General features: G+C 40.0%; 1 protein-coding gene and 1 long non-coding RNA gene across 2 annotated transcripts in view; one reads left to right on the forward strand and one right to left on the reverse strand.

Moving 5' to 3' along the window:
- LOC142415092 (uncharacterized) overlaps positions 1-27242 on the forward strand; it is a 99058-nt gene that overhangs the window by 60721 nt on the left and 11095 nt on the right. Inside the window, exon 2 of the long non-coding RNA XR_012777288.1 lies at positions 8162-8293. This is a non-coding gene — a long non-coding RNA (uncharacterized LOC142415092). The remainder of the gene's footprint in view (positions 1-8161; positions 8294-27242) is intronic.
- Positions 1865-27242, reverse strand: part of LOC142415088 (vascular endothelial growth factor receptor kdr-like) — a 144436-nt gene continuing 119058 nt past the window's right edge. Inside the window, exons 25-30 of the mRNA XM_075513086.1 lie at positions 23071-23170; positions 22363-22468; positions 20498-20622; positions 20160-20238; positions 16823-16917; positions 1865-7513 (exon numbers count right to left, since the gene is read on the reverse strand). Of these exons, the coding sequence (XP_075369201.1) occupies positions 7303-7513; positions 16823-16917; positions 20160-20238; positions 20498-20622; positions 22363-22468; positions 23071-23170 (716 nt within the window). The 3' untranslated portion in view covers positions 1865-7302. The remainder of the gene's footprint in view (positions 7514-16822; positions 16918-20159; positions 20239-20497; positions 20623-22362; positions 22469-23070; positions 23171-27242) is intronic.

Genomic DNA, 27242 nt, shown 5'->3' on the forward strand with positions numbered 1-27242 from the left:
AATGTGTACTGAGATCCTATGAAAGGCGTGGGCTACTTCATAGGTTTTGAGACAAAATTATTATCTACTGCTTATAGGCCTCACTGTGCACAAAGTATATAAAAATAATAGTATTTTCCACTGTTGCAGAGCCTTTGCACTTTACAAACCCTTATAAATTAAGTCTCATTAATGGGAGGAAAGAAAAAGGACCTGACTGGAAATCAGCTGGATTCTCCTGGCTTTCTAATGTGACCACCACAAAATCTGTTTATCTTACTCCTAAATCTTTCTCTTGTTAGTCCCTATTTTCTGGTTGGATTTTTATCACCTCAAACCACCAAGTTTCAATACTTTAGACTGAGATTTTTCTGGTCTTGCATCTCTACATGCTGCTGCTGTAAAACCAAAAATTTTTTACATCATATATGCCAAAAGTAAGGGACAGAGAAGTTATGTGCCCTGGCCAAGACATAAGGGAGAAGCTTACATTTCTTGATTCCTAGTGTTGTACTTTTTTCCCCAAAATTCTTTTCCAAGGCATGCCATAACAGAGTACCTTCCACAAGTGTAACTCAAGCTGTATGTGATTAATAATTCACATTTTGTGCTAAAAGCAAATCAGAGTTAATTTTGTATATTTTCCTTCCACCGTTTAATACATTAGTTTCCCCATAAAGGAGACTCTATATTGCCTAGCATGCAATGACTCATGCGTTATATAAGTAACTGAATCATTTTATAGTTTACAGAGAAGAATGTTCTTGCTCATTATGTGGATGAAAGGAGATTGCTGCATTTCAAATGACATGTATAATTTAGACACTTATTTCTAGGACTGTTTGGAACAGGGAATGAAGAGAAACTAAAATGTTTGAAGTGACTTGAGTGCTTCATAGTTTTTAATGTGACTAGCAAAATACACAGATGAATAACTTTTAAGACTGTGCTAATGGAAGAATGGTTCTGAAACTCTAACACACTTTTTTCCCCTAATAACAGTATTTATTTTAAGATATAAGTAGAAACTAGTACTTGTCAGTCTGTAAAAGTCTGCAAAGAGCTCATATTTTTTCTGCCAGTAGTTACCTGCTGTGCCTCCAAAATGGAAAGAGGAATGGGAAATAGTATTTCAGAAAGATTAGCCAGCTGGTAAGGAAAATGGCACGCCTACTGCACTTGGCTATTGTTGGGAGACTTTTTTCCCTCAGCCTTCTAAATGTTAGACCTTAACTACAACATAAGAGCATGGAATATTCTATATTTCAACACTGCAGAGTTTAGTCAAGTGGGAATTCAATAACATCACTGTGGCTGTGTATTGGGAAATATGTATTTAATTGTGTTCTTCTTAGAATATTATGGTAAGCTAAATGAAACAATTTCTGGAATTTTGAATCTGAACAACCCCCAAATGCTACCATGTTCTGTAAATTATCTTCACAGACTTACATCCATACATGCTTTGGTGAACATGGGTCTTATTTAGAAAGCAGAGTTCTGATTCTATCTTCTGTCTCAGTCCCATTTATTTATTTATTTTAAATGTAACAAGACAGCAGTCTCTGCGTTTCGTGGACTGTTCTTGGCGGCAGCTAGATTTGTGTATTTCTCCAGCAAACTGGGCCAGCATTTTCTGAGATCTGTGAATCTTTTAAGCAAATGTAGTGGTTCGATACCTCTGAGCAATGACAGTGTGGCAGGCTTATGTCCTAAGTTTTGAACCCCCTGTAGGAATTAATGAGACCTATGCCTCGTAAAAAATCTCTCAAAACTGCCGCATTATTTATTTATATTCTGCTTCAAGGACAACACTTTTCAAGCCAAGAGATGACACAAAGGAGCCCTGGGCTGTATAAATATAGAATCTTTTTATTTTTTTGGTTAACAGATACAGTACAATTTTTGACTACATAAGAAAGCGTTGTTTTCAGTGCATACATTCTTCAGACAGACAGGAACATGGCAGACAAACATTCCTTAGTGTTTTGAGTATTTAGTTTATTTTCTTTAAGTCCCAGGTTACTGGGTTTTCCCAGTTTTCATTAGCTGCTTTGACAACCCAAGGTCTAAGGAAAAATGAACTGAGTAATAAGCATGTGCTGGCTCTTGTGGCTCTGGTTATTAGGCAGGACAATGGGACGCTGCTCAGTGCATACCACACCAGTCTTCCTGTAACCACAGCCCTTATGGCATCAGATCTGCTTGGGGTCCCAAATGACCCAGTCCAGTAAGTTTTCTTTCCTATGTTAACACAATATGAAAACAACACATGTCAAACAGGCCAGTGTTTGGGTTCAACACTTACATCCTATACAGTGACTGACTCTTGATAGGGTCAAATCCAGAAGTCCTCCCTGAATTTTACTGGTGTAAGATGGTGCTGGTGTCATTACTTTGGCAAAATTCTCTGGTTTTTTTGTGGTGCGGTGTAAAAACAGGAAAATGAATCTCAGGGTTTGCCCATTACTATTTGCAGGGAGGGACAAAAGAATTATTGCTACCTTCTGTATTTTCCATTCACTTTATGATAAGAAAAAAATTATAGCCCATCTCCAAGTATGATACTGATCCTGGCTAACTCCTGTGCTCAGGAAAACCCAATAATGCTTTATCTTGTTATGTAGCTCTTTGCTAGTCATGTTTCCCTGCAAATATTTCCTCGTGTTGTCCAATTGGTGCTGATGGGAGCTAGAGACCGTTGACCCAAGACCACACCCTTACAGCTGGAATAGGGCCAGAACAAATTTGTAAAGCAAGATAGGACATGACAAGGCAGTGCCAACGCTCAACGTGAAGGATCGTTGAGAAGATAAGGCATAAACTGTTGACTGGCCAGTTACAGGCTTACATGCTGACTAATGTTCCTAAGGTATACAAGAGCATAAATACAAAGAAAAAAGTGCCTGGACACTCTGGGTTATCGTAGGCATTTACCAAGCAAGCTAACTGAAGAGTAGTGTTTGTATTAGTGGGATGTCTTAAGCAGAGCGGTTTATGCCTACAGGCAGCCTTAAATGTATACATCTTCAGCATTCAGTGGGTTCAAATTTCAGTGGTTTTGTTTGAGGCTATTACTCAGACTTTAGGTTTTTATCTGACCTTCCTTGATATTCTGAGTAGATGGTGTGGGCCCAGCATCCTGGTTAGGACCCCCTTCTTGTGAGGATAACTTGGAAGAACCTAAGAGAAACCTCATTGTTTGAGAAAGGACTAGGAGAAAGAGGAGATTCACAGATAGTCACCAACCTTAGTTTTGCTCCAGATACCAAATATTGAAAAATCAATAGATTAAAAAGCTTCTCTCATTCAGGGAAGGATACAGAAAGGCTTCCAGACAAAGCAATATAAACTAGTTTCCCTTGCCTATATTGGAAATTTTTTAATATGAAAAAAGCTTGCCTTCGATTATCTAGTTCAGCCTCTGCAAGAGCAGAATATACAGGAAATAGCGGAGTGAAATGAGTCCTATACTTGATCTTATTCAAAAGGCAGAGAAAAGCAATCCAAAGGGACTGTGAAGAACAAATATCAAGAAATAGATGAAAAGTAGAGAAAAGAGGAGAGAGGAAACCAGGCTGTTAAAAACACCAGCCTGAGCAATAACATGCAGGTGAAGGCACTTATCCTTGGACACCTATGTGGCAGGTGAGTCTTGGAGAGAAGACAACACATTTCTGTGGTGAGCTCTGAGTTCCTTTGCCCTAATTCTCTGGGGTTACAAGAGGACAAAAACAGTAGGAGGAAACACCATTACAGAAAACAAAGGCACGTGTTAATAGCAGATACCATTGAGCTCGTCAGGTTAGATAAAGCAGGTGGCTGACAGGAGTCGAATAAGAATCCCTGAGAAGTCTGAAAAAAATAACAAACATCACATCATTTAAATAATTTGCCCCCTTCTGGTCCTCTAGCCAATACACCAGCCTTGAGTTAAAACAGAGGCAGTGAAAATTCCTCGCCTTTACCTTGAGCTGCATGGTGACACTTCCAGGAATGAGATAAACCTGCCAGATTCCTCCAGATCCCTGTTTCCTAACTGAAACTAAATAACGTGGAGAATAAGTGAGAGTCGGAGATACTCGCAGCCAAGAGAACTGCTATGAAATGGCACTAGTAGGGTACTGTAAACTGGAGCCTGGCCTGCAAGCATTAGTGAAATGTTTAGTAACAATACTTAACTCTGTTATGTCTGGGTATCTCTTTCTCTTTTGACTAAAATGTTACAAATTTTACCATATAAATGAATCACTATATTTGTTTCTACTGGGTAAACTATATACATCATTGTAAGAAAAGAACAATAATTAAATTAAGGGAGGAGAGAAAAGGACAAACAAAATATTAGTAAATAAAATAGAAGACATATGTTCAATAATACTTTTCAGGTGATACTTTTGCTTGTTACATTTACTATAAGGAGGAAAATATCTTCCACTCAAAATAAACATTGGAAACACAGCTGCCCAAACATCAGTCACTTGCCATTTCCAGAACACTTGAAGGCCATTATTGTGGGTTCGGAGGGTATCTTTGCTCTCTGAAGAAATGGCCATCGATACTGCTCAAGACGGCTGTTGACTTTGCCGCTGCAGAGGAGCCCCCAGTGTTCAGGGGGCTGTCAACGCAACCAGTGTTTGAAAATGTGTCTTGAGCACTTGAGCCTGCACTCCGTTTTCACATCACCTCACGCGATGCAGAAAGGCGGGTATACGCTACTGAGAGCCAGAAAGGGACCTGGCTACCAGCGCTCCGTCAGTGTCCACTTGGGTCCCACTCAGGAAACATGCTTCGTGTTCCTCTGGTCTCAGGGAAACCTCTACAGTTCATCCTTGATAAAGTGGAAAGATGATATACTCGGCTCTCTTAGAAGCAGACAGTTCACACAGCAGTGTTTCCCATTCTTTTTCAAAATAGAGAGCATATTTGCAGGTTTTTTTCCCCTATATGTACTTATTTTAAAGTTTATAAGCAAAGGTTTTTAAACATTGTCATTTTCTTACCCTACAGAACAAGGCACAATAACAAACCATCTCACGCTGATGCCATTAACAGTAGAGCCAGACAAACTGTCTGCACCTTTTTTCTTTTTGCCACGTGAATAAATTATTTCCAGAAGAAGTGATTGATTAGTTGATCAGAGCTGGAGATAGTGAATTTACTGTTTGATAAAAAACTGATCCGATGAGCTTTCTGGGGCTCATCAGACAAATTCTTTCCCAGTAGTTTCTTCTGTTATATGACCAGCTCTACTTAATACATAGGTACTAAAATACAAAGAAGTGCAAAAATGACCATAAAGCAACTATAGACCACAGCTATCTAGCAGGTCGACTATGAACAAGGGGCTCGTGAGTTACTGCAGCTGATTTCCTTAATACATCGAATCTGAAGTCAAGGAGAACGAGAAGTGCAGTTCCCAAGAGCCCGTACTTCAGATGCTTTAGCATTCACAGTTAACATGGTATGGGGTTTGGCGATTGGTTTCCCCCTTTGATAATACCTGAGGCTTGTTTGTGTTTACTTTAATGTAACCAACTGTAACCGATCATCCAGAAATGTTTTCTTCACTGCTGCGAGGGTGTTGAGGCTGTCTTTGCCAAGGTAATATAACTGTTTTGCAAGTGTTGCATTTTTTTTCCCTTTAGTTTGTGATCACGACGAAAAATTCTTTTTCTCTGCAGAAGTCAAATCAGTGTCAAGTCTAAGAAGAAAAGGAAAGGGTTGTGCAGACCTTGGAAGAAACTGCACAGAGTCATTTATAGATCTAGGTTTATAACTTAGGAGATTATAGCCTTGACTGCCAATGAACATCCTCCTCATCCTTGCTTTTTATACTTGCAACCTAGATACTTCTTCCCTTCCTAGATTTCTAAAGTCAACTCTGATTGTTATGTAGCAAAAAAATTTGCTTATTTTTGAAGTTGGTGTGAGTATGCATGGGGCGTGCATGGGACCTGGATATACATACTTGCAGACCAACAGTCCCTGCCACACACAGCTTTTGGGCAGGGGGAACACACTTTGAATTTCTCAAATGTGAGAATTTGTGATCCATTCAGTCCTGCATGATTAGGCTGCAAAAAAAGCTTTGAATTACCATGAACCCGTGAAGGGTTTAGATGAAGAGCGCCTTGCATATCATACCAATATTTACCTTGGCAAGACAGTCAGAGACAAATAAGTGTCACATATGCTTACAGTTTAGCATGGGCTAGTATTCCCAGGATCAAACTGGGCATCTGCCACAAAATCCAAAGGAAATGCCTTTTTTTTTTTTTCTTTTTTTTTTCTTTTTAGTAAATAGTCTGCGTGCAGAAAGGAAACATAAAAATGCTGCTACCCTGCTGGTGCCTCAAAGGGTGTATGTGCATTTATGTGTAACTCTCATGTTCTTAATGAGTATTTTATGCACATTCACACAAACATGCGTGTGCACCGGGAAATTCTGTCTATTTAAGCTTAAGAAGGTTCTTCTTTAAGGCGGTGATTTTTGCCTTGCAATCATTACAGATGCATCTCCATTAAGGTTCCCTATTACATGTATGCTAAATAAATTGCTGTTTGGAGAAGGAGAAAACACAGGGAAACAGATTTAACCACATTGTATGCCCTGATGGCCCAAAAGACCAGCCTGCCTCTTGATACATGAGTACTATCTGCTTTCTCTGTGCCATATCGTTTTTAGGAGTGTATTCTATAGGCAGTGGAAATTATTAAATCACAAATTGTAACCAAAATATTTTGGATTTCAAAATATTTCAGAAATGTTTACGGAAGGTGAGATCCCAAGTTAAGAATGATGTTTCAATTTTGGATTTTCTCCAAAAGCAAAACATTAGTGTGTATGGCTGTTGTTTTCAACTGATCCTTTACAGCACTGTACTAAACAATCCCTGCAGGATGTGTGCATGACCAGTAGAATGAATCTTTTTTTCACAACTAGCTTGACATGACTCTTGGTGACTCTTATAGAGTAAAATGTGAATGAAGGAACTTGTAAATCTGCAAATGCTAATGAACAGTCCCAGCTAGGGGAGGAATGAGTGGAAGCAGTTCTGGGTTACAGCTCCTACTTACGATTCTGATAGACAGAATTTTAATTTACTGCATATGTTGCAATAGGCCTTTAAGGATAGCAAAGAAGATGCTCTTAAAATATTTCTATTCACATCCGAGATGTGCCAGAAGAAACATCTTGAACCATTATCCTGTCAGATTTCCCTTCCGTTTTTACCCAGCCTCTTTATCCAGGCATGGAGGCATGTAAGAATCTAGCATGGTTAGGAGAGGTGCAGGATGCCCTGTGTCAGGTTGGGCTGATTACACTGGAGGGGCCGAGTAGTGAATGACGGAGTTGTAATCTGGAGGTGGGCTGTGGCATTCCAGGTTTGGATCCATAGGAAGGAGAACAGAGTCTTCCAGGGTGAAGTCCATGGTGTCCTCTTCGACCTGTACTGCTGGCTGGTATTTGACAGCCTCACGCTCATGGTCAGCTAATATAGATTCTTTGCTCTTGCTAACAGCTCTCCGCCTGTTGAGAACAAACAGTATCATATATCGACCCTGTCTCCATAAGGTTTTGTCTCTATGTGTAACTAATGGTCACAATTATTTTTTTTTTAAATAAATATATAAAGCATTTCAGTTTACCTTTGCAGCACCCTGTAAGACAGTGACATTTTACAGATTGGATAAGGGAACTGAAATAGTTATTTCAAATAACTCGGTGTTTTAAAAGTAGATTTAGGAGTAAATCGAGGAGTTCTGTTGCTCTGTCTTCTTAGCTTACCACATTTCAGTGCACTACATATATCTTAGTTATAAACGCACCTGTCTTATACACACAATAATATTCTCTCTCATTGTTCTGACACAGGTCAGTAAAAATATGACTTTTCAGTCGTAGAACTGAAGGCTATGACTTTTCTTTAAGTCTAATACAGGATGAAATAATGAATAATCTATGACAGACTAATTTAAAATGATCCTGAAAGCAAGAGTGTGTGTTGAACACACTCTTGCAGTGTAGGGCAATCTCTCTTATATTCTCTAGCCCTTTAAAATTACTGAGCAGTATGCTAGTGAAGGGCAGCGCTTTTCAACATTACAACTGCTGGCCTGTAACTGATGCTATTAAAGAGAGCCAGCTTTCATTTTCTGCTGTCTTCTCTTATTATAGGTGATGAAGGCGGTGGGAGAGAAGCAACTTGCATCACATGGAGCAAGCTCAATGTTAAAAGTAGGAGAACCCTGGAGAGGATTTGTATCACAAGGTGACCTTGAGGAACAGCAAGTGTGGAGGAAAAAAAAGGTACTTTCTGTCATAGGCTGCCTTAAAAATAATGTATGTTAAGCCTGGTTTCTTCCATCTGAGGAATTCATTGGAAGAGGTCTGGATAATTTAGGGTTGGTTCTCAAAAGGATCCCAATGTGAGAATGGCTTTTGAACTTCTCCACTTTGCTTAGGGACCCTTTAACATGCATCTCTTTGGAATAAGCCGCCCTCACAGACTAATTATGGCATTGCTCACGTCTCAGTTCAAGATGACTTATGAATGTGCCTGGGAGAATTTAAAATCAGGCAGTGCTCAAGCACTTTGTGCATATATTTCATATGTGTTTAAAGGAGCATAAAGCTACATTTGAATGATCCCAAACCAAATCCGAATAATCAACAGTTCTTCAAATAATTGTATAATTCATTATGCTTATTTTATTCGTAGTGCTGCAGTGCTTACAGTCCCCAACAGTTGATCAGGGATTCAAAGTGTGGTGCTTTAGAAAACAAAGCCTGTTCCTGCTCCAGGAAACAAAACAATAGCTAAGAGACAGATACAGTAATTGGAGGAAGGGGAAAAAAGATCATGAATAGGAAAAGTAGCAGATCCAAGACACCAACTGTGTGCACTGTCATGTTGCTTAAGGCTTAAGAGCAGGTTGATGCTTGGCATGACAGAATTCTAATATGCAGTAGGCCCAGCTCCTTTCAACTATGAAAGGGTAAATATGTCCTGCTAGATTATGCTACTATGACTTTAGAAGTTGTGTTATCTTGCCTCTGAACCTGGAATCTGTCAAAAGCTTCAGTTTTCCCACAAGCTGCAGATATTCTCAGTCTGGCTGACAGAACTAGTGTCAGTATCTTCACTTAAAACTTTTGCTAATTCTGGAAAGGTCATGAGTGTGCAGTGCACTAGCCAGAGTAGAACACTATGATCTGTGCACAACCACACTGAACAGCCTGTAGGGTCCATCTGTAAGTTGTCTATCCCTGTAGTTCTCTTCTTGGGGGAGCATGTGGAGTGTGTGATACTCTGTATATCATAGTCTGTAAAGCCAGTCATTCTAAGCCAGGAGCTGAGATGTTCAGCCAAATTCAGACATAACAAACAGCTGCAACTCTAATCAGCTGCAATGGGAGGTTGGCTGCTTTGTAGTTGGCCTGATTTTAGCGTGCTGTGGTGGCTTTCCACAGCATGTTTGCATCTCCAGCTTTGTCTCTAGGAAGTGAACCCAGGACCCCGGAGTTGTAAGAGCCAGCCCACCGTGTCTTGCATGTCTAGAATGAAATTGGGTTCTGTGCCTTCTAAAATGCAAAGGCAGAGATTATAGATTAAAGCTAACTTTACTGTGCTTTTAGACCTGCACAAGGCATTGAAACCAAACCTGTTGAGTGGCAAAGCAGAAATTGTAAAATAAATACTAACCCTGAGAACTTTAACAAAAATGTAGCACACTCTGCTTTCACAATCTAAGTTTTTCCTCTTTGTCCAGAGAAAAACGTGAGTGGAAACTTCTTCTGTATACTATATGCTTGGCAGCTGTCCCTTTCTATACACACACACTTTCTCTGTAGATAAATTCTTCCCTGGCATGAGCAACAGAACCACAACTCTGCTTCACTGTTTATTTATGTATTTTTCTTTTTATTGCTCAGTTCTATTGACTCGTGTCAAACAATTCCATGGATGTTCTGGCTTCTAATTTGCCAGGTATTAAAGTCGTCAGTGGAGACAGAGAGAAGCTTTAAAGTATCTGTTTAACTTGGCCCCCAGCCTGCATATCTCAGAGTGCTGGAGAAAAAGAAACGTTATTAGGGTTTAGTTTGGCCGCACAATGGGAAATTTTCAGACCCATGTAGATTCCCAGCAAGTGTTCTTGTTAGGTTTCTGCCCCTGTAGGTCAGGAGACTGGATATCTGGGAATAACTCTGCTTATCGCTGAAATCATGCTGGTGTTTGAAGAAGGACTCTTTAAATGCTGACATCTGATATTTGCTCCAAAGACAGAAAGCTGATGAGTTGGGTCAGAAGCAAGTTTTGCCATTAGCTGTCTTATGGCAGACCAAAATGCAATTAACTTTCAAAACTATTCCTTTCATCTAAATGCATTTCCTAAATTAAAGCTATCCAAGGGTCTTTGCATTTTTGCTTTTAATGCTCTCTATTACTGACAATTCAATCTACTCTGCTCATGTTCAGCAACAGAGAAATGTATGTATGTTTGGACTGTATATTGGAAAACAAGACTGCAGCATCCCTTTTCTGTCTGTCCTTGAAATCTCATTTGCTACATGGAAACTGCCACAGTGAATCAGACATCAGTCTTGCCTCTGGCAGTGGTCAGTACTTGATGCTTCAGAGGAAAGCAAAAACCCCTTTATGCCCTGAGCCAATTGTACTACCCTTTATAAGATAGAAAAATTCTCCCTGAGCCCCACCGATAAACATTTTCTGACTGAAGGCAGTAGATTTCATTAATCACACAATTATGCAGCTACAGAAGTTAATAATGGTTATGTAATTAAATAATTTCATTAAAAGCTAGCCATTACTTGCTTCACTGCTTCTCCTGGGTTGGCATTACACTGCCCCAAAAGGTATTTCCTTACTGATTTTGCCTCTGCCTGACTTCTGAGTGCTGCAGCTGCAGGAGGTGATAAAAGAGATGTTAAGTTTTGATAAATCTGCTCATAACTGTGAATGTCTCAGCCCAGTCCCACTTGACTGTTAGTATTCTCACCACGGCACAATACTGAAGATTAGGCGCGTGAATACCATGACATTCAACTGAAACACATTTGCTCACTGACCCAAGCTGGTCACATGTTACACAATGACCAACCTGAAAACTCATTTGTCCTTGCAAGGATGTGTACCATTTGGGGTAGGATAAGGGGAAAGACGAGAATCTGAACACTGCCATTTCCTGACCTCAAACAGATTTTGTAACCTAAAGGACCCTCTTTCATGATGTGCACATTTCTGTGGAGTGCTGGTTGGGGAAACATATTTCTCAGAATGTGGTGAGATAGGTTCAGCCTTGTTTCATAGGCTGAGACTAGAGTTAGCCAAGGCACAGCACTGGACTCCTCTCTTTCAGAAGGATACTTAACAAGCTAGGGAGGTTTATGGGGGGGAAGTACAAAAATGGTGAAAGCACTGGAGGAACCAATACTAGAAGATTAGAAGAATGCAAATCGGTAGCAGCAAATCAACTAAGAGTGACATTCATAATTACCAGCAAATCCTGCTACACTTCAGGTTGTATTTCTATAGTGACCCTGAGCCTGGTGCCAGTGTCAAGTCTGCTAGATGTAAAATCAAATGAGGTGGAGGAACCTGCTGGTGTGGACCCAGTGTTGATAACTGAAAGTCTGCCAGGTCTGTAAATAGGACTGTATCGAGCAGCCTGATTATCACAGAGCTTGGGCTCTGTGCTATTGCATGCACGTGTAGTGTGTCTGTGTGGGGCCACAATAGAGTTAGTAGGTCTCATGACCCAGACGCAAGCTTGGACAAGTGCATTTTAGTGTGGTACTGTGGGTAGCGAGAGCCGTTAACAATTCCCATTTTTACTCTGCTATGTCAGATTTCCTGGTACAGATGAAGCTGAAAAGTCTAGGACTTAAACTAGATGAAGGAAAAGTTAGCCTGAATATTAAGTAATCTTTCACAACCTTTTTTAAGTTTTCTGGAGACATGTCAAAAGTTGTTTAGAAGATACCCCAGAGGATAATCCTGTAATAGCTAGAAGGCCTAAATGACCAAATGAGACTTTTTCATCCTACTGTATGAACCAGAGATTTTGGGTAGAGGTAAAAAAAATATTGAAATCATCAAAGAGCTGGGAAATCATTACTGGAGCTGTTTATTTTATGTGAGAGGGAGCCAGTTTCTATTAGCCTAAATCTAGGGGTCAATGACTTGAAGGAGGAGTATGGAGAAAGAGAGATGACTGTAAGAAAATCAGCCTATCCAGTGAGGGACTACAGTACCAAGGGTAGCACTTATTCCCAGTGCTGTGGAGCAGCTCTTATGCTTTGCAGTAAGATGCCCAAGTATCATGCCCTCAATAGGAAAAACTAACAGACTGTTGTGTCCATGTAGAAATCCTGGCCTTGTTCAGAAGCTGTGTTTAAGGAAAGATGAGAAATGGGGCTGAGCATTGCCAAGTAGAGCAGCTTGTCTCATGACCATATCTCATAATAATGTGTAGGAGCTTCAGGGCTTTATAACAGCTTTCATAGGTGTTTAATGAGGCACAGAGTAAGAGTGATTAATTTTTTTAATTTTTTCTGCAATGAAAGAAATATAAAAGGGTTATTTTTTCTTCTGATAGTTATGACTGATTCACAGTTTGCTTTAATACATTTTACATGGGGTGCTGTGCAGTAAGAATTTAATCCTAGGTTCCCCTCTGGCAGTATCTGTGCATCAGTAGTCTACTGGCACGGAGAACTCCAAAGGGTTAAGATCAAGAATTCATTGTTTTGAAACACTTCTAAATACAAAGTACAGCTAGCAGAAAAGTTTAAGAGGCCAGAGTCACCACTCATTAAGTATGTGTTCCCTTGCACGTGTGGCAAAGCTGGTCAACGGTCCCTGACACTAGCTCCAGCACTCAAAACACAGTGAGATGGAAAGCACTGTGGTCAAAACCAAGCTGGGGACCACAGCCTTTCATGATTCTCCTTCTAGTCCTTGCCACTGTAAGCAAGTAGTATAATCCTAGAAAAAAGTGGCTTACATAACTCCCAAGTAGCTACTCATTCAAAGTTATATTTTGGAGAGCTCAGGTTGAGTCATAGTGCAAGGTGCTGCATGACACAACAGTAAGTACATGTGCTACCTCAGTGCGCTCATCACAGAAGAAAAATCTTCTGCAACTAAGTTCTGCTATGGAGCAAACATATTTCTATGCCTCGTTTTTCTGAGATGGTGCAAAAGGATTCTAGCCCAATCAGCTGGGCTGCATTTTTGGTGGGCACCTTGCATTTGGACATGAATGCCTGATGCTCCTGAGCAAAATCAGTTTGTTTCAATATTATTGACTTGCCTTAGGCCCAGTTTGGCTTTGGCAAAGGCAGAGCCCTCAGTGATATGATCTGGATGCAGCATCCAGAGCCCAGAGCGTATCAGCTGAGCCTCAGTCAGCTGGTGTCATGGGACTTGGCCAGAACCAGGTAAGTAATTTCAGAGCACCTGAGGATAATTGGGTTGGAGGGCAGGGGGGAGAAGGGAAAGGGATGGAGGAAGGACAACTGAGCAGGTATCAAACCTGTTATAATTTTAACCAATAACTTGATTATAGAGTCTCTGGGAGAATTTTAAAGCAGTGCTTGGCAGTAGCCTGTTAATACTACGAGATGAGACCTGACACCAGAGTCATCCCATCATTAAATCCCCTCTATGTTGAATGTGCTTCCTTGAATGCTAACTCCAGTGTCATTATCCTGCTCAATCTTTCTGTCCCTCACTACAGCTACTGTTGAGGCTTTATACTTTAGTGGTATAAAATGCTTGGAGCTCAGAAATGGTTAGTCCCATCTAACAGTGGTCCCAGGCCCAAAGTATCAGACACCTCTTCAATAAACTCTTGACACTGACACTCCATGGTGTGTAGTGTTGCCAAATTCTAAACTTGACAGAGAAATGAATGCAAGATAAATAAACAGCAAGATTTTGGCAAAAATAATAAACGCAGCCACCCTGGTTTAGAAAACATGCTAAGCCTTTGAACAGTTTTGTTTTAGAAAAGGAAGACTGTTTGAAAAGGATCCAGGGTAAATGTTTTTGGTAGAGAATTAACAAGAGTGACTTTATCTCCCCTGTTAAACCAGCACTCTCTTCTGACCTCTCGTCCTAGACTATTCTATACGCTTTTGAGGCTTTTTTTCCAAGTTAGTAGTGCAGGAGCGCCAAGGGGTGTCATGTCCTCAAATGAGAGGGCATCAGGATGCTCTGCGACTATGCAGAAAATGTTATTTGTGCCAATGACAGTCTGCAAGATTTAAAAAAAAAAAAGCTGACAAAATAGCTTTCTCAGCTGGACCTCAAACACTCAATGAAGGATGTGGCCAAGAAAAAAAAGACACCTCTGTCCATTCAATGGTAGCTAGGATCCTGGCAATAAGGAGACAACAAACACAGCTTGCTGCAGGGTTTGCTTTTATAGCAGGCCTCTGTTAAGATGGTCTTTCGCGGTCTGGCTGGCATAGAAAGTATCAGGTATCTCATGATGAATGGAATCCCTATGGAAGTGTTGACTGTAAATGGGGAGAGCCCCAGATGGTGTGGGTCAGGCAGAGATTCACTGAACCCAGCAGAGCCCTGTTACTTCACGTTCGCTCCCAGTGGGCCTGGTAGCAGTTCAGAAGGTTTTCCTGGAAATCTTGAAAGAACAGGCTGTTATGGAATTTTTGTGTTTCTACATCTGGCTAGATGTTGATTTTTCTGATTTTCAGCAGAAAGCCTGGAAGGGGGAGAGAGTGAGCCTTCCTCTGCCAACTGTTTATCCAAATGGGGGAAACGCAGTAGGGGAAACAGCAGTCAGAGGTGAATGACAGAAATCTTTAGAAGGATAAATCCTATCAGGGAGGCTGTGGGTATGTGTTGGACTTGTGTCAACATGACATCATGCAGAAGAGAGAGGTATATCAGCCCAGGTAAAGCATCATAGTAATGCAGTTCCTGACATTTGAGCTCCTTTTTTTAGAGCTGGTGCCATTTGGTCTCCATAGCAATGCACCGTGCTGTGCCGAAATCCTCTCAGCATGCGCATAGGATAAAAACATGGAACCGTATCTAGATCTCTGCTAATCCCCCAACAGGTACAACACTGGGACAGTACTACAGGGGAAATACTGCTGAACAACATTATTCCTGAAGTCACACTCCTATCCAGCAGAATCTGGAACATTTGAATGCTCCCTGTTAGTGCTGCAAGGCTGTCTTCTAACCTTTTCCCTTTTCCTCTTTCTCCTTCTCTCCTGCCTTTAAACATCTAGGAATTTATGGTTTCAAGGCCTGAAAAGGCAAGGCAAGCTCCTTCCACCTTGCTTTTCTCTCTCTGAGTGAGGGAGTTAGCCCCACTGAAATACTGTTAGATTCTGACTATGCACTCTCATGTGAACTCTCCCTTACTATGCAGAAATTACACTAGTTTTTTCTCATCTATCATTTCTCTTTAATGTAGAAAAATGGTGACTTGGTGTAGAACAAGCAATTGCTCTGGTGGGAAAGATCACTGAGTTCAATACAGAGGAAACTAACAGAAATCTCATGGATAGATTTCAGAGAAAACTCTAGGCAATTCAGTAAAAGTCTCATTAGCTTAATTAACTGAATAGACATGGAATTCCTTGCTACAGAATTGTTTCTGTTTCAATATTTTGGGTAGCTATTCTTTGAAATTCTACAAGTTGACATTTGAATCAGTAAAATGGGTTACTATTGTTACTATACTTTTCTAGGAAGGTGGAGAAGACCTGTTTCACTACTAGGTCAACTCTCTGCCTGTGCCTGATTGTTACAGAAATACAAAGAACTGTGAGCTAACCGTTAGCTAAAAGCTAAACATCTGCTTTTATTCTTCTGTGATTGTCTGTACTATGAATGGAGAAACATATAGCAAACACTGGCACAGCATCTGTTTGTAAACCAAATAAGAACAATATAATTCATAGGATCACGAAGGTGGTAGGATTAAGGGACTTCTCTGTAGGACTGTCTTCATAGCTATGATAAAGCAAATGTAGAAATCATGGTTCTGGTAAATGTACTTGCTTTGCAGTGCTTATACTGTTCTTTACTATACATGCCTTCTAAACTTTTCTCATGTCCCATCAATTGCAAAGGTGCCACCTGTATGTCTGAAGTTAAACATAGCTTTGTTAGATACTGGTATAATTATAAATGTTATTTTCTGGATTAATAAATCAAGTTCTTCAAACTTTGTTCCATCAGTAAAGGAGAACACTGGAGAGGCAGTCAAGAAACAGCTAAAGTAGATGTGTATATTCTCAGCTCTTTTGCTCCTAACATTTGCCATGTACAGAGTATTCTGCCCTGGGAGATCAGATCATGAACAGAAGACAGCAGCTTCACTAGAGAGCACCTTCTTGTTTTTTTGAATGTGATTCAGAATCACAAGGCAACCTGGCATTTTGGAAGAAGAGTTAAATCGGTTGACAAGACATTATGTGCTCAAAGCTGATGAAATTAGTTTTCATTTTTATCACATGAATCAACATTTTTTCATGTTCATTAACCTTCCTGTAACTTAAATGCAACAGTGCAGCATTCCTTTGAGACATGCAACGCTGTTTTATTTTCAACTTCTTTCTGGAAGCAAAGTTTACATTATAACTTTCTTGATCTTCAAAGACATTAACCATGGTCTTTCAGTTATAGTACTGAAATACAGTGTTGATTCTCCTTCTAGCTTGTTTAGATAGTCTAACAGTTTTCCTTTTGGAATCAGAAACAAACCTGCAAATTTTGGAAGCATTTTTCTGAATGGGACACTGTCTTCAAAAGAAATATCCAAAAGTACTCACGCTAGAGCCATGATCCCATAAGGCCAAGAACGGATTTCCAGCCTCTTCGGGCTTTTTATCTCATCTGACGTCAACACCATCCCACTGTCCGACTCCTGAGCAGCAAAAGGAAGAGAACATCAGCAGCGTGCCAAACGATCATAAGAGCATGGAGCACTTTTAAATTAAAAATAGCTTGCCACGGGGAGAGTGTGGAAAGAGTCAGACTAAACCACTATTAAAGTCAGTAGAGAAGGAAAGCCAAGGAACTAATTAGAATACCAAATTCCACCTATCTTATTTTGTGATGATATCACTTTTAGGCAAGTCGATAGAACTTCACCTTATAAAACTGTCTCCAGCTACAGAGCGGACAAAGCAAGGGCAGGAGAATACAACTTCTCCTTCACTGTGGCCTGTAGAGGTTGGGGCTTCCATCTATGCAGTTATCAGGGAGAGACTGCCAACAAGGTGGCCATCTGTAGGTGTTATATTGTGGCGTTACATACTCATACTTGTGTACTGGAACTAATGTAGGAGCTACCAGCTATTCTATGTAATCACAAGATTCCAACTGACAACCTGGAGGGCAAATGTTTGCATCAAAACTCTCAATTGTGTGCTATTTAGCAAAGTGCTTAACTCATAGATATGTCCAGCTGGTGTATGACATTAAGCCCATTCTTCAGAATATTCTCTTATCAAGGCCTATATTATCAGGTTTTATCCAATTGTTCCTGATAATGCTGCTATTTAGCCTGAGAACATTTGCCTTCTTTTTGTGATGATAAAATTTTTGAGCTGTATTTTGAAAGAGTACCCTTAAAATGAACATATCAAAAAATAATTTGACATTTTCAAACTTGAAATTGATATAAAGCATGACATATGGATACCATCTAGGTAGGATAGCTGAGATATGAATAGACAGAAATTCATAAAGAATATATCCAATAATACTGGCCAGGCTCCTCAGAGAAAAGGTACCCTGAATACCTACTGGAAATACACTACTAGAAACATTGTCATTTTAAGGAAGTGGAAGTTCAGTATCATTTTGGCAAATCCAAGTGCTTTGCAAAGATACATAGCCTAAAAGGCTCATTGTACTTTGGTTATGGATTTTTTTCTTATGAGTTGTCCAACAAAGCTGTCTTCATTAGTTTTAAAGTTGAGGCTGTGATTCCACTGCACTTAAAGTTGAGTCTGGAGGTTGCAATTAAGATCAAGCTGTTATTGTGCTAAGTGCTACACAAATTCAGACATGCACAGTCCTTGTTCTAAGTAACTTAAAAAATATTAAATGTTCTGGGGGGGTTCCTTTGTATTTGAAATATTTTGTGATGCTGGAAAGTTGCATGCCTGTCTGTCTGTCAAAACCAAGAAAGCAAAAGACTTCAACATGGGAAGTGAAACTCTAGTTAGTCTTATTTTACCATTCAAACTGATTGAAACAGAGAAAATAATCCCACCAAACAATAAATAAAAAGCAAAAGCTTTTTTTATAAATGCTTTGGTAATATATCAGTTGTTAATAAGATCAGTCTGGAAACCGGTTTTCAAAGTATAAAGTAAAATCCTAAACTATGTCAAAAACTCAGTAGAACCCAGCTTTTCTCTCTGTTTTTTATCTTAACTATTTTCTCTTAAAATCTGTGGTCTTGAAACAATTCATCTGAGTGCGACTTTGCATTTTGCTTACAGAAAAATTGTTAAAAGTATATCAACAGAGACTACAGATAAGTAGCACAATTGCAGGAAGGTGTGGTAGAGCACTTCTGGAGTTCCTGGGCAACTGTTTGAAATAATGACCTAATGAGTATTAACATCTTGATATTTAAGATGATTTTAGTAACCCAAGTGCACTTACTTTGTTCAAAAGTAGATCACACCATAATTTTGTTTTAAAAGATCCTCATTGAAATATCACATTTATTTCTGATCTGTTAATGTAGTATTACCCTTTCTTGAAACTTTTCTCCCTTCATGTAAGGACTTACTTTAAAATGCCACGAACAGGGAGCATTTAGGAAAGTAATGCTCATGCTGGCAGCAGTTATCTCTTACTGATATTGGATCTATCTAGTAAATGTCTTTGTGTGATTCAGAGGGACAGATTTTTATCCTGCAAGAGGAAAGATGCAGGAGCCAGAGAAAATTCTAAGCCTTCTAATCCCTAAGATGCACTGATAAAGGCACAGAAATTACATCTGGCAAACTACTAGGGAATAATGGACATCAATTCGTGCTAGCAAGAGGACAGATGAGAAACACACTATATTTGTCAAGGACATGAAATATGTCTAGGACAAGTTGTAGCTAGAGACTTGACCCTTCCCAAGAGAGTTGGTGGAGCATGGGGGATGGTTCCGTGACTAGCAGAGTAGACAGGCTGGCTCGTTCCTATAAAACTGTACACATCTTTCTTTTCTTTTGCTGCTCTAGCCATCTGATGCTTGCCCTCTTCCTCTGTTAGAAGGTTTTCTAGGGCTTCATGCTTCCTCCCTAAAATTCGATCTGCTTCAAACATGCATGCGTTACAAAGATCCCTCCTTAGTGGCACAGCATCTGTCATTGAGGCAAGTGGTGTGGACTGCATATGGCACTGCAGCCAGTGAGTACCTGAACCATAGAGGAAATTCATGAGTTGGGTTGCGTTTTGTTGTTGTTGTGTTTTTGTTTTTAAATAAGGAAGAAAAAATAGAGAAAAAAAAAAAAACCAAAACCCTACACCCTTGGAACCTGTAGCTTCAGAGGAAGCCAACAGGTAGAACCATCATTCTGTAACAAAACAAGCTTTTGTTTTCTGCTGGAGTGAAAATGAAACTGTTCAACGCCCTCCCACCCTGCAGTGCCATTAAACTAGCATAAATATGTTCACTTAGGGTGGGGAAAATCCAGGGTTAAAGCCCTTTGTGTGAATCAAGTAGAGCAGGAACTTAAATGTTGGTCTTGTTCATCCAGAACTGAATACCCTCAGCACCACCAAGTTATTGGCTGTCTCAGCCAGCCAGAATGTGTTCTGGACACACTTCCTTCAAAAGGCTCCATTTCAATGAGCTGCCATTTTCTTATGGGGGAAAAAAACATATTGAAATATATGTAATATAAAGCCCTTTAGCTTGATCAAAGCCTGGATAATCATGCATGAGCTTCTCTTTAAATTATTTGTTAAACTAAATGCAGGTCCCTCTTTGTTGTCACACAGACCTATGTGTGAGATGCTAGGGCCTAATCTTCTGCTTGATTTAAAGCTTTTTCTTACCAAACAGATTTCAAAAGCTGTAATAACTGTTTCTGGTGCTGGTGACAAGTGATCTGTGAACCCGGTAGAGAAGGATGCAATCACCTCACTTACCTCATGTATCACTTTCTCCTTTTCCACTGGCACCTCATCAAATGTCTTCACGCTCAATGGTCGCTTCTTGCTGTTGTTACTGAAAGCAAGAAAGTTGAGGGGTCAGCATAAAACCCAAGCAGATGCTACACCAGTTGGTAGGTCAATTAACATCCCTGACACAGCTTAGTTTCCTGGACCAGTCGTCTTTTTTCATCTCTTGTAACTAATAAACAATGCCCTGACAAATTTGTCTGTCCAACTCCTTTAAAACAGCCATACTGAGAGAGGACAACAACCAGTACCCAGATATATCAAATCTTTCTTTCCCTCCCACCCCTCGTATATATTTTTCTTACCCAGTTTCCACTGCACTCCAGCGATTAACACAGTTGTTCAAATTTTCTTCCACAGGGCAAGTTTTGGAGTTAGGTTCTCCATCAGGACACAAGGTGATGTTCAGTGGAATATAGTCTTTACCATCCTATATGATTAATAACATAAAAGAACACAAAGCTGGTAAAGATCATTTTGTACTGCACCTCAGATGTAAAAGGGTATTGTATTCTACAGAGCTTTGCACTGAGAAAGGACTAGATTTTATTTTAACTTTATGATGTTTCTTCAAAGTGATTATGATGTTCTTCACAACACGTGGAAGTTAGAATGTATAGCTTTATCCAACATTTACTGCGTAGGAGGCTTTGTATGAGGAAAATGGTTCACTTTGGGAAACCTATGATGTAGCATGGCTGAAAATGGTCTCTAATATTCTGGTACTCATCTGCAGTTAGCATGTTTTCTCTTCCAGGCATCTCAGCCTGAGCTATTGCTTCACTGGTCTTTATAGCAGTTACAAGACTTCTAAATGTCCCTCACATATGGCACAGCAGTGCGACGGTTGTATTGAGGGTGTCAATATACGTGCATCCAGTTTAAAAGTTGCTGACTTTGCTGACTTTCACAGCAGCATCTTTGATGAGTTTGCAGCAATTTCTTTGTGATCATTACTACATTCCAGATGTGTGGCTGTTCTGCCTCAGTGAAAGTGAACAGAATTTCACTGATCTGCACTTCAGGAAAGCAATCCTCTATATTGTCATTGCGTTGGCCTCTTTGGGAACTCCAAGGCACCAGTCTCAGGGGCACCTTAAATCCAAGTTTAAACCATGTGTTTGGGAGAAGGGAGGGAGCGGCATGAAGTCACAAAACCCCAATGGCCAACACAACTTTTAATAGATTTTGGACTTGGTAAAAGAATATTGCCTATGTATAGACTTTTTGCTTATGTTCAACTTAAGGAGTTGCAGCTTAGCAAGAGCCAGTCCTTAAAATGGTAGCCTTAGAGGATTTTATTTCTTGTCCTTACAAGAAACTGATGCTGTGAGTTTAATAGAATTCAGTATGCATCTTAATAAGCTCTGCATTGTCATTACACCCCTGCAATAATCGTCAGAAATGACTCTTCCTTTAAGTCCTAAAACTATTTGTCCAAATTTCCCTTTGCTTGATTTTTTTTTTTTAATTTTGAGAAGCAGTTAAGTGCCCTATTCCCTTATTATGATTTTTATGTCTTCTTAATTTACTTTGGTTATAGGATAAAACTCACAAGCTCTTCATATTGCAAACTGGGCCCTCTTCAACTTAGCTTCACTAAATTTGTTTACAAACAGGAAGGAGCTGGAGGAGAGTGATTTCTTCTTAAATTAAATTGAGAGTTACATAACTGGTCTGGTTGTTTTTACTGAAGAAGAAAACAACTGATTTAACTATTATGAAATTAATAATTATGTAATTGACTTTCTGAGCTTTAAACTGCATCATTTTAAAGCTCCTAAGAGCACTGATGAACATAAGTTCAGAAAATGAGAGAGAAAGTTCAGACCAACTACTGGCAGTTTACTATGTTGGAATCTAATTAAAATTGTTTGTGAGATAAAGCACTATTGTTCCTCTAAGGGGCAGCTGAGCCTTTTTTTAATTAATGTAAGTTTCTGCTTATTATGGACGGATAAACATCTAGTTTTGAAATATAATCCCCCTTTGAATAGTTAACATTTTCTTTACTCATCCCAGCAGTCATTTTCCTTGTGACCTCTGTTATGAAGTCAAATCTAATATTACTGCTCAACATAGTCTTTACTGTTGCGCATGTATACACATATCCACATATGTATACAACTATATGTACACATTTGTTGAAGAAATGTTTGTTTTGCTGTACCTGCTGTACATTGGCTTGAAGAAGATCTCCTAAGCGCTCCACAAGCTCAGTGAAAGTAGGCCTCTCTGTGGGTACTCCATGCCAACAATCCAGCATTGTCTGGTACCTAGATAAAACCACAGGTATTAAGAAAGGAAAAGGATAGGAGCTTTGCTTCCAAACTGTTTCTTTCTGCTGCTGCTTGTTTTGGTCATTGTTTGGATAGTTTTGGATTAAGACAGGTTTAGATCTCCATATGCTGAAATTCTATTCTAGTTTCCATGTGGGATGCTTTTTCCTTCTATATTCCTGGCTCAGCTGAGCCTGTAGGCTTTTTATTTTTGCCTAACTTAAAATTTGACTGATGGGCCCTGCTGATATTGCTGAAATAAGTCATAGTTATGGATGCCTAGTTTCTGTCACAGAATCGGAAATCAAGGCAGACACAGTAGTCTCCTGAACAGAGATTCATGAACTACAACTGACATGGGGAGATCTGTTAATCTTGTTGTTGGCAAAGGTCAAGCTGACTTGGTCTGTCTTTAGCATTCGTCTGTGGTATCAGGACACCCAAGATATGCACAACTACAACTTTTACTGAAAACAAAATACAAAATAGATAGTTTTCATCTGATGAGGTCTCCCTTCTCCTCCACACTTAAATACAGTCTCTTTTGTAATACTTAAATGACATGTATCAGCTCTCAATACAAAACCAGGAGCTCTTACACTTCTGGAGTAGAGTACTCTGGAGATCTCATCCGGGTTCCTTCTTTGAGCCGTCGGCAAAAGTCCTCATCTATCTGCACTCCAGGGTATGGTGAGGCACCTGATGGGAGAAATAAGGAGGAGGCTCCAGAATGGCACAATCCCTATTTCCCAGTCCAGTGAATTAAACACATATCGGTGATATCTGCTGAGCATTCGAGATTAGACCTAGAGTTTGACAGTAAAAGAAGCTAGAGCAAAGAAGGGGTTCCAGTCACTTACTATCTACGTGTTTTGTTTGGAAACCTGTTACAGACTCACTCTGTCTCTTTAGAGATTGCGATCATGCTGTCTCCTCTGTGTTTGTGATATAGCCAGGACCACTCCAAGGTAAAATATGGCAGAAGAGAAATAAATGTTATTAGTTTGAGAATTTAAATGACCTCTCGGTCAGTGGTAGAAAAGTTCCAGCTCATTCAATTGGTTACATACTGTTTTCCAAACTGTCAGTCTGCCAATACCCTGCACTAAGCGAATACACATGATGTAAATCAGTCCTGCTCATCATTCATTGCCTTAGAATCTCTGGCCTCACTGGCCTCTGAGAGTAAGTGCAGAGAAGGCTGTAGGCATCCAGCTCCTACAGAAGGCTGCGAGAACCTTGCAGTTCAACCCAGGTGTGTAAAATTGTAGTCCTTCTCTCCTGGTTCACCAGTTTAGTATTGTATATGTATTATGCAGTCCTACAGGTAAAATTTCCTTGAAAAATGACTTTCCATATTTTTATCCTTGTTTTCTTTTCTGAGTGGGAGTTCAATGCTGCTTATTTTCAGGGCCAGTCAATTGTTAGTGTGAAACCTGGGAGGACAGTTCATGGCAACTGTAATTGCTTTTGAGAGGTAGACTTCTGTAAAGGGACTGGTAGTATTATATTAACTTGCACAAAAGTTGGCCGAGCAGTCATCAAAATGAAGGAGTGAGACTTATTTCATTTCCTGTGTAAATGGTTATCTTCAGAGGAATGACTAGCATAAATCTATGTATGCGTTCAGTGCGCTCTTCTCTTCAACTAATGAGCGAGTAGGGGCTTTTCAGAGGTTGTGAACTTCGTTGTATGACATCTGCACTTTATGATGCACCATAAATAAGGGGAACAAATATATAATTTGAGAAAGCGCTCTGGCATCTGACTAATCCAGACCTCATAGGTAAAATTCAAGAGATGTCTACACTGAAGTTTGAAAGGTTACCGAACCTACTGTGGACAGACCTAAAAAATCTGTAAGCTTTCCTCCCTTCCTTCTCAGCAAAGGCTTCACATGAAGTGCAACCCTTGTCTTTCACATTTTGGCATCCTAGAGGCTGGATGGTGAATTTGGAAGAAAATTTAATCAAGTCTTAACATAGGGGATTGAATGGAATCTGGATCTGTATCCAGCCCTTGAGGAATCTGTAAATGATTCACCGTCTATAACATTCCTGCTTATTTCCTGCATTTTTTTTTCCACATTTGGAAACACCATCATGTGCTGTGCACTTGGGGGCACAACAAGCACAGCAGAAATCTTTTGGATTAAAGCAGTGAAGAGGGTGCCAAAATGTGGCTGTTCCCAGAATTATTCTACTCTGTGAATCTGACTGCTCAATCTGCAAAACTATGCACCAGGGAGCAAAGATCCTGGCAACTTCCTAAGAGGGCATCTCAACACAGCAAATAGGCTCTGATGACATTCAAAGCTCAGGGATGCTTAGCCACAGCACATCTGAATTCCCTTGATGGGCAAGTATCGGATCACAGTATTAAGAGTGTTTCCTGGAGTTATGTAGATTGGAAATAGTCAGTAGCATCATTTCTGCTTTATATCTTGATTTTCCTTCCTAGTTTTGTCTTCGGCCTGTCATTATGATCATAATAACCTGGTAATTGAATGTTCAGCTCACATCACCCATTAGCCACAGATCTCAAAACAGGCTTCTATCAACTCACAAGATCTCTCTGAATAAACAGATGGATAGAAACTATAGTGTCACTTTCCCACAGTTACACTGGGACAGAAGGGTAAGGACAGGAAGAGGGTCTGGGAGCACTAAACTGCTGTCTGTGTTCATCTCCTGAACTCTCACTAGCTTGTCTTTTCATCTGTACAGGTTTAGCTTTGCAAACCTTTACAAGGTACTGAGGCTTCATGAATACATCTGTGACTTGCCCAGTTGATCCTGTATCTGTTTAACAGTGGCGCAGCCTCTCGAGAGAAGTGAGCGTAAGCCTTGCTTGATCTAGTTAGCCCTAGATGGTCAATGTTCTGGGGCAACACTGAAAACAACACCCTCATTAGAGAAGAGGTGGGCCTCATGGCCTTTTTAATTCATTTCTGGCTGCATTATGTGATTGTTGTGCCATCATGGCCAACCGATTTCCATTAGGAGGAGCTGAATGGAGTCATGCCATTTATGCAGTGTCCCACTGTTTTACACTGAGCATTCTGATGTGCAAAAGAAACCCCTCAGTTTGCTGAGTATCAGTGGCTGGATCTGGCTCATGAGCACAGCAGAGGTTATTGATAAGAATTAGTCTTGCAAATACATTGATTGGGACTGAGACCTTGAGGGCAACGCAGTAGAATTGGATGAGGAGGGATAGAGAATTCCACTCGATCTCACAATCTGAGTTATCTTTCTTTGATTACATCGTTGATCATATCAACTGCAATACGTTGGTGAGAGCAAGTACAGGGAAGGCAAAGAAGAATAATCTTTGATTGCAAGATCTTTTGGTAGTTTATATTTTGACTGGTGCTGGCCTCCTACCAGCTGGAGGCAGCTCAGATCTCAAAAGCAAGGAACTCTCCCTTTCCCATCTCCACGCACCATTGTACGTCATCTGGACTATGTGATAAGCCTAATAACTTGGATTTGGGATGCTGAGACAGCTTGGGAGAAATGTAGGCTGAAATATATGGTGTAAGGTCTACACGTGACATATTCCTTAAGGGAAATCTCTTCCAAAATGCTCAAAGATGTGGCATGCATTGGATATGGAAGCACTCTTTTGATCCTGGTTTTATTTTAGTAGGATAATAAGATGCTGATGTTATACTACCAGGCACTGCTTGTTTACATAATTACCTTTGATTGCTTTTTGAACAGTGCACATTTAAATTCCAGGAGACACCAATACTCTGTAATGCGCCGGGTAAGTGATTTCAAGATGTATTAAATATTGCTGGCATTACCTGACGTGAAGTGTGCTGACCCCATTTAAATAATGCAAAGCTCAATGCAAACCCAGCCCCAAATGAAAGTTAACAGTCTCTCAAGTCCTGATTTCTCTGTGTATCACCAAAATGCATCCGGTCTGCTAGCCTTTCTGGAGGAAGCCTATCGTGCTTCATTCAACTTCTACCCCTGAAAAGGGCCCATGTCCAAACCAAACTGTGCATTTTGCTAATCAGTACTTTTCCTTTTTTAGAGGGTGCAAAGTCTGTGGGACCCAGTAAAAAGCAGCAGTTGTAAATGGGAGCCAAAACATACTCTGTAGCAATGACAAATAACTTCCATCCCCTGGCTCTCAATGATCTGTAAAACTTTTATGTAAGAGAGTTCAATCAGTGACACAAATCCTTAATTAAATATTTATCGTGTGAGCTGCAGATGTGAGTAGTGCCAAACCACAGACATGCCTGGATGATCTGTATGAAAAAAACTCTTAGAGAAAATGACTGCTTTTGAATCTGTGCCACGGATTGAAGAAAGTAGTTTGTGATCTACGTCATAACGAGGGCAGGGGCTGCTCTACAGATGGCAGCCCTTGGAGTAATTTAGTAGAGTCCTCTGAATTCAGAAGAGGACAGTCTATTGTTCCAAGTAAGCACCTTCATTAAGAAAAGAGGCTATCTAAAATTAAAAGAAACCAGATAAATTAGTTTTAAAAATAGTTAAAAATAGAGATGAATTTCAGTGACTATATTTTCATTTTTATTAGTCTTCAGTATTAAAGGCCAAATGACCCAAAGTTCACATCTGTTAAACTGTGCCAGGCCCTTTGGGAATGGTATAAACAGTTTGCCTTCTGCAGTGGTCCTTGCCATGCATCAGTATTCAGTTCATTTGGTTCCTTGGAGATGCCCAATGGAGAGACTGTCCCCTCCGAGTGTGTCTCTGCATGCTAATGCTGATACGTCTTCTTGAACGAT

This window comes from Mycteria americana, chromosome 10 (assembly GCF_035582795.1).
Source record: "Mycteria americana isolate JAX WOST 10 ecotype Jacksonville Zoo and Gardens chromosome 10, USCA_MyAme_1.0, whole genome shotgun sequence".
Lineage (NCBI taxonomy): Eukaryota > Metazoa > Chordata > Aves > Ciconiiformes > Ciconiidae > Mycteria > Mycteria americana.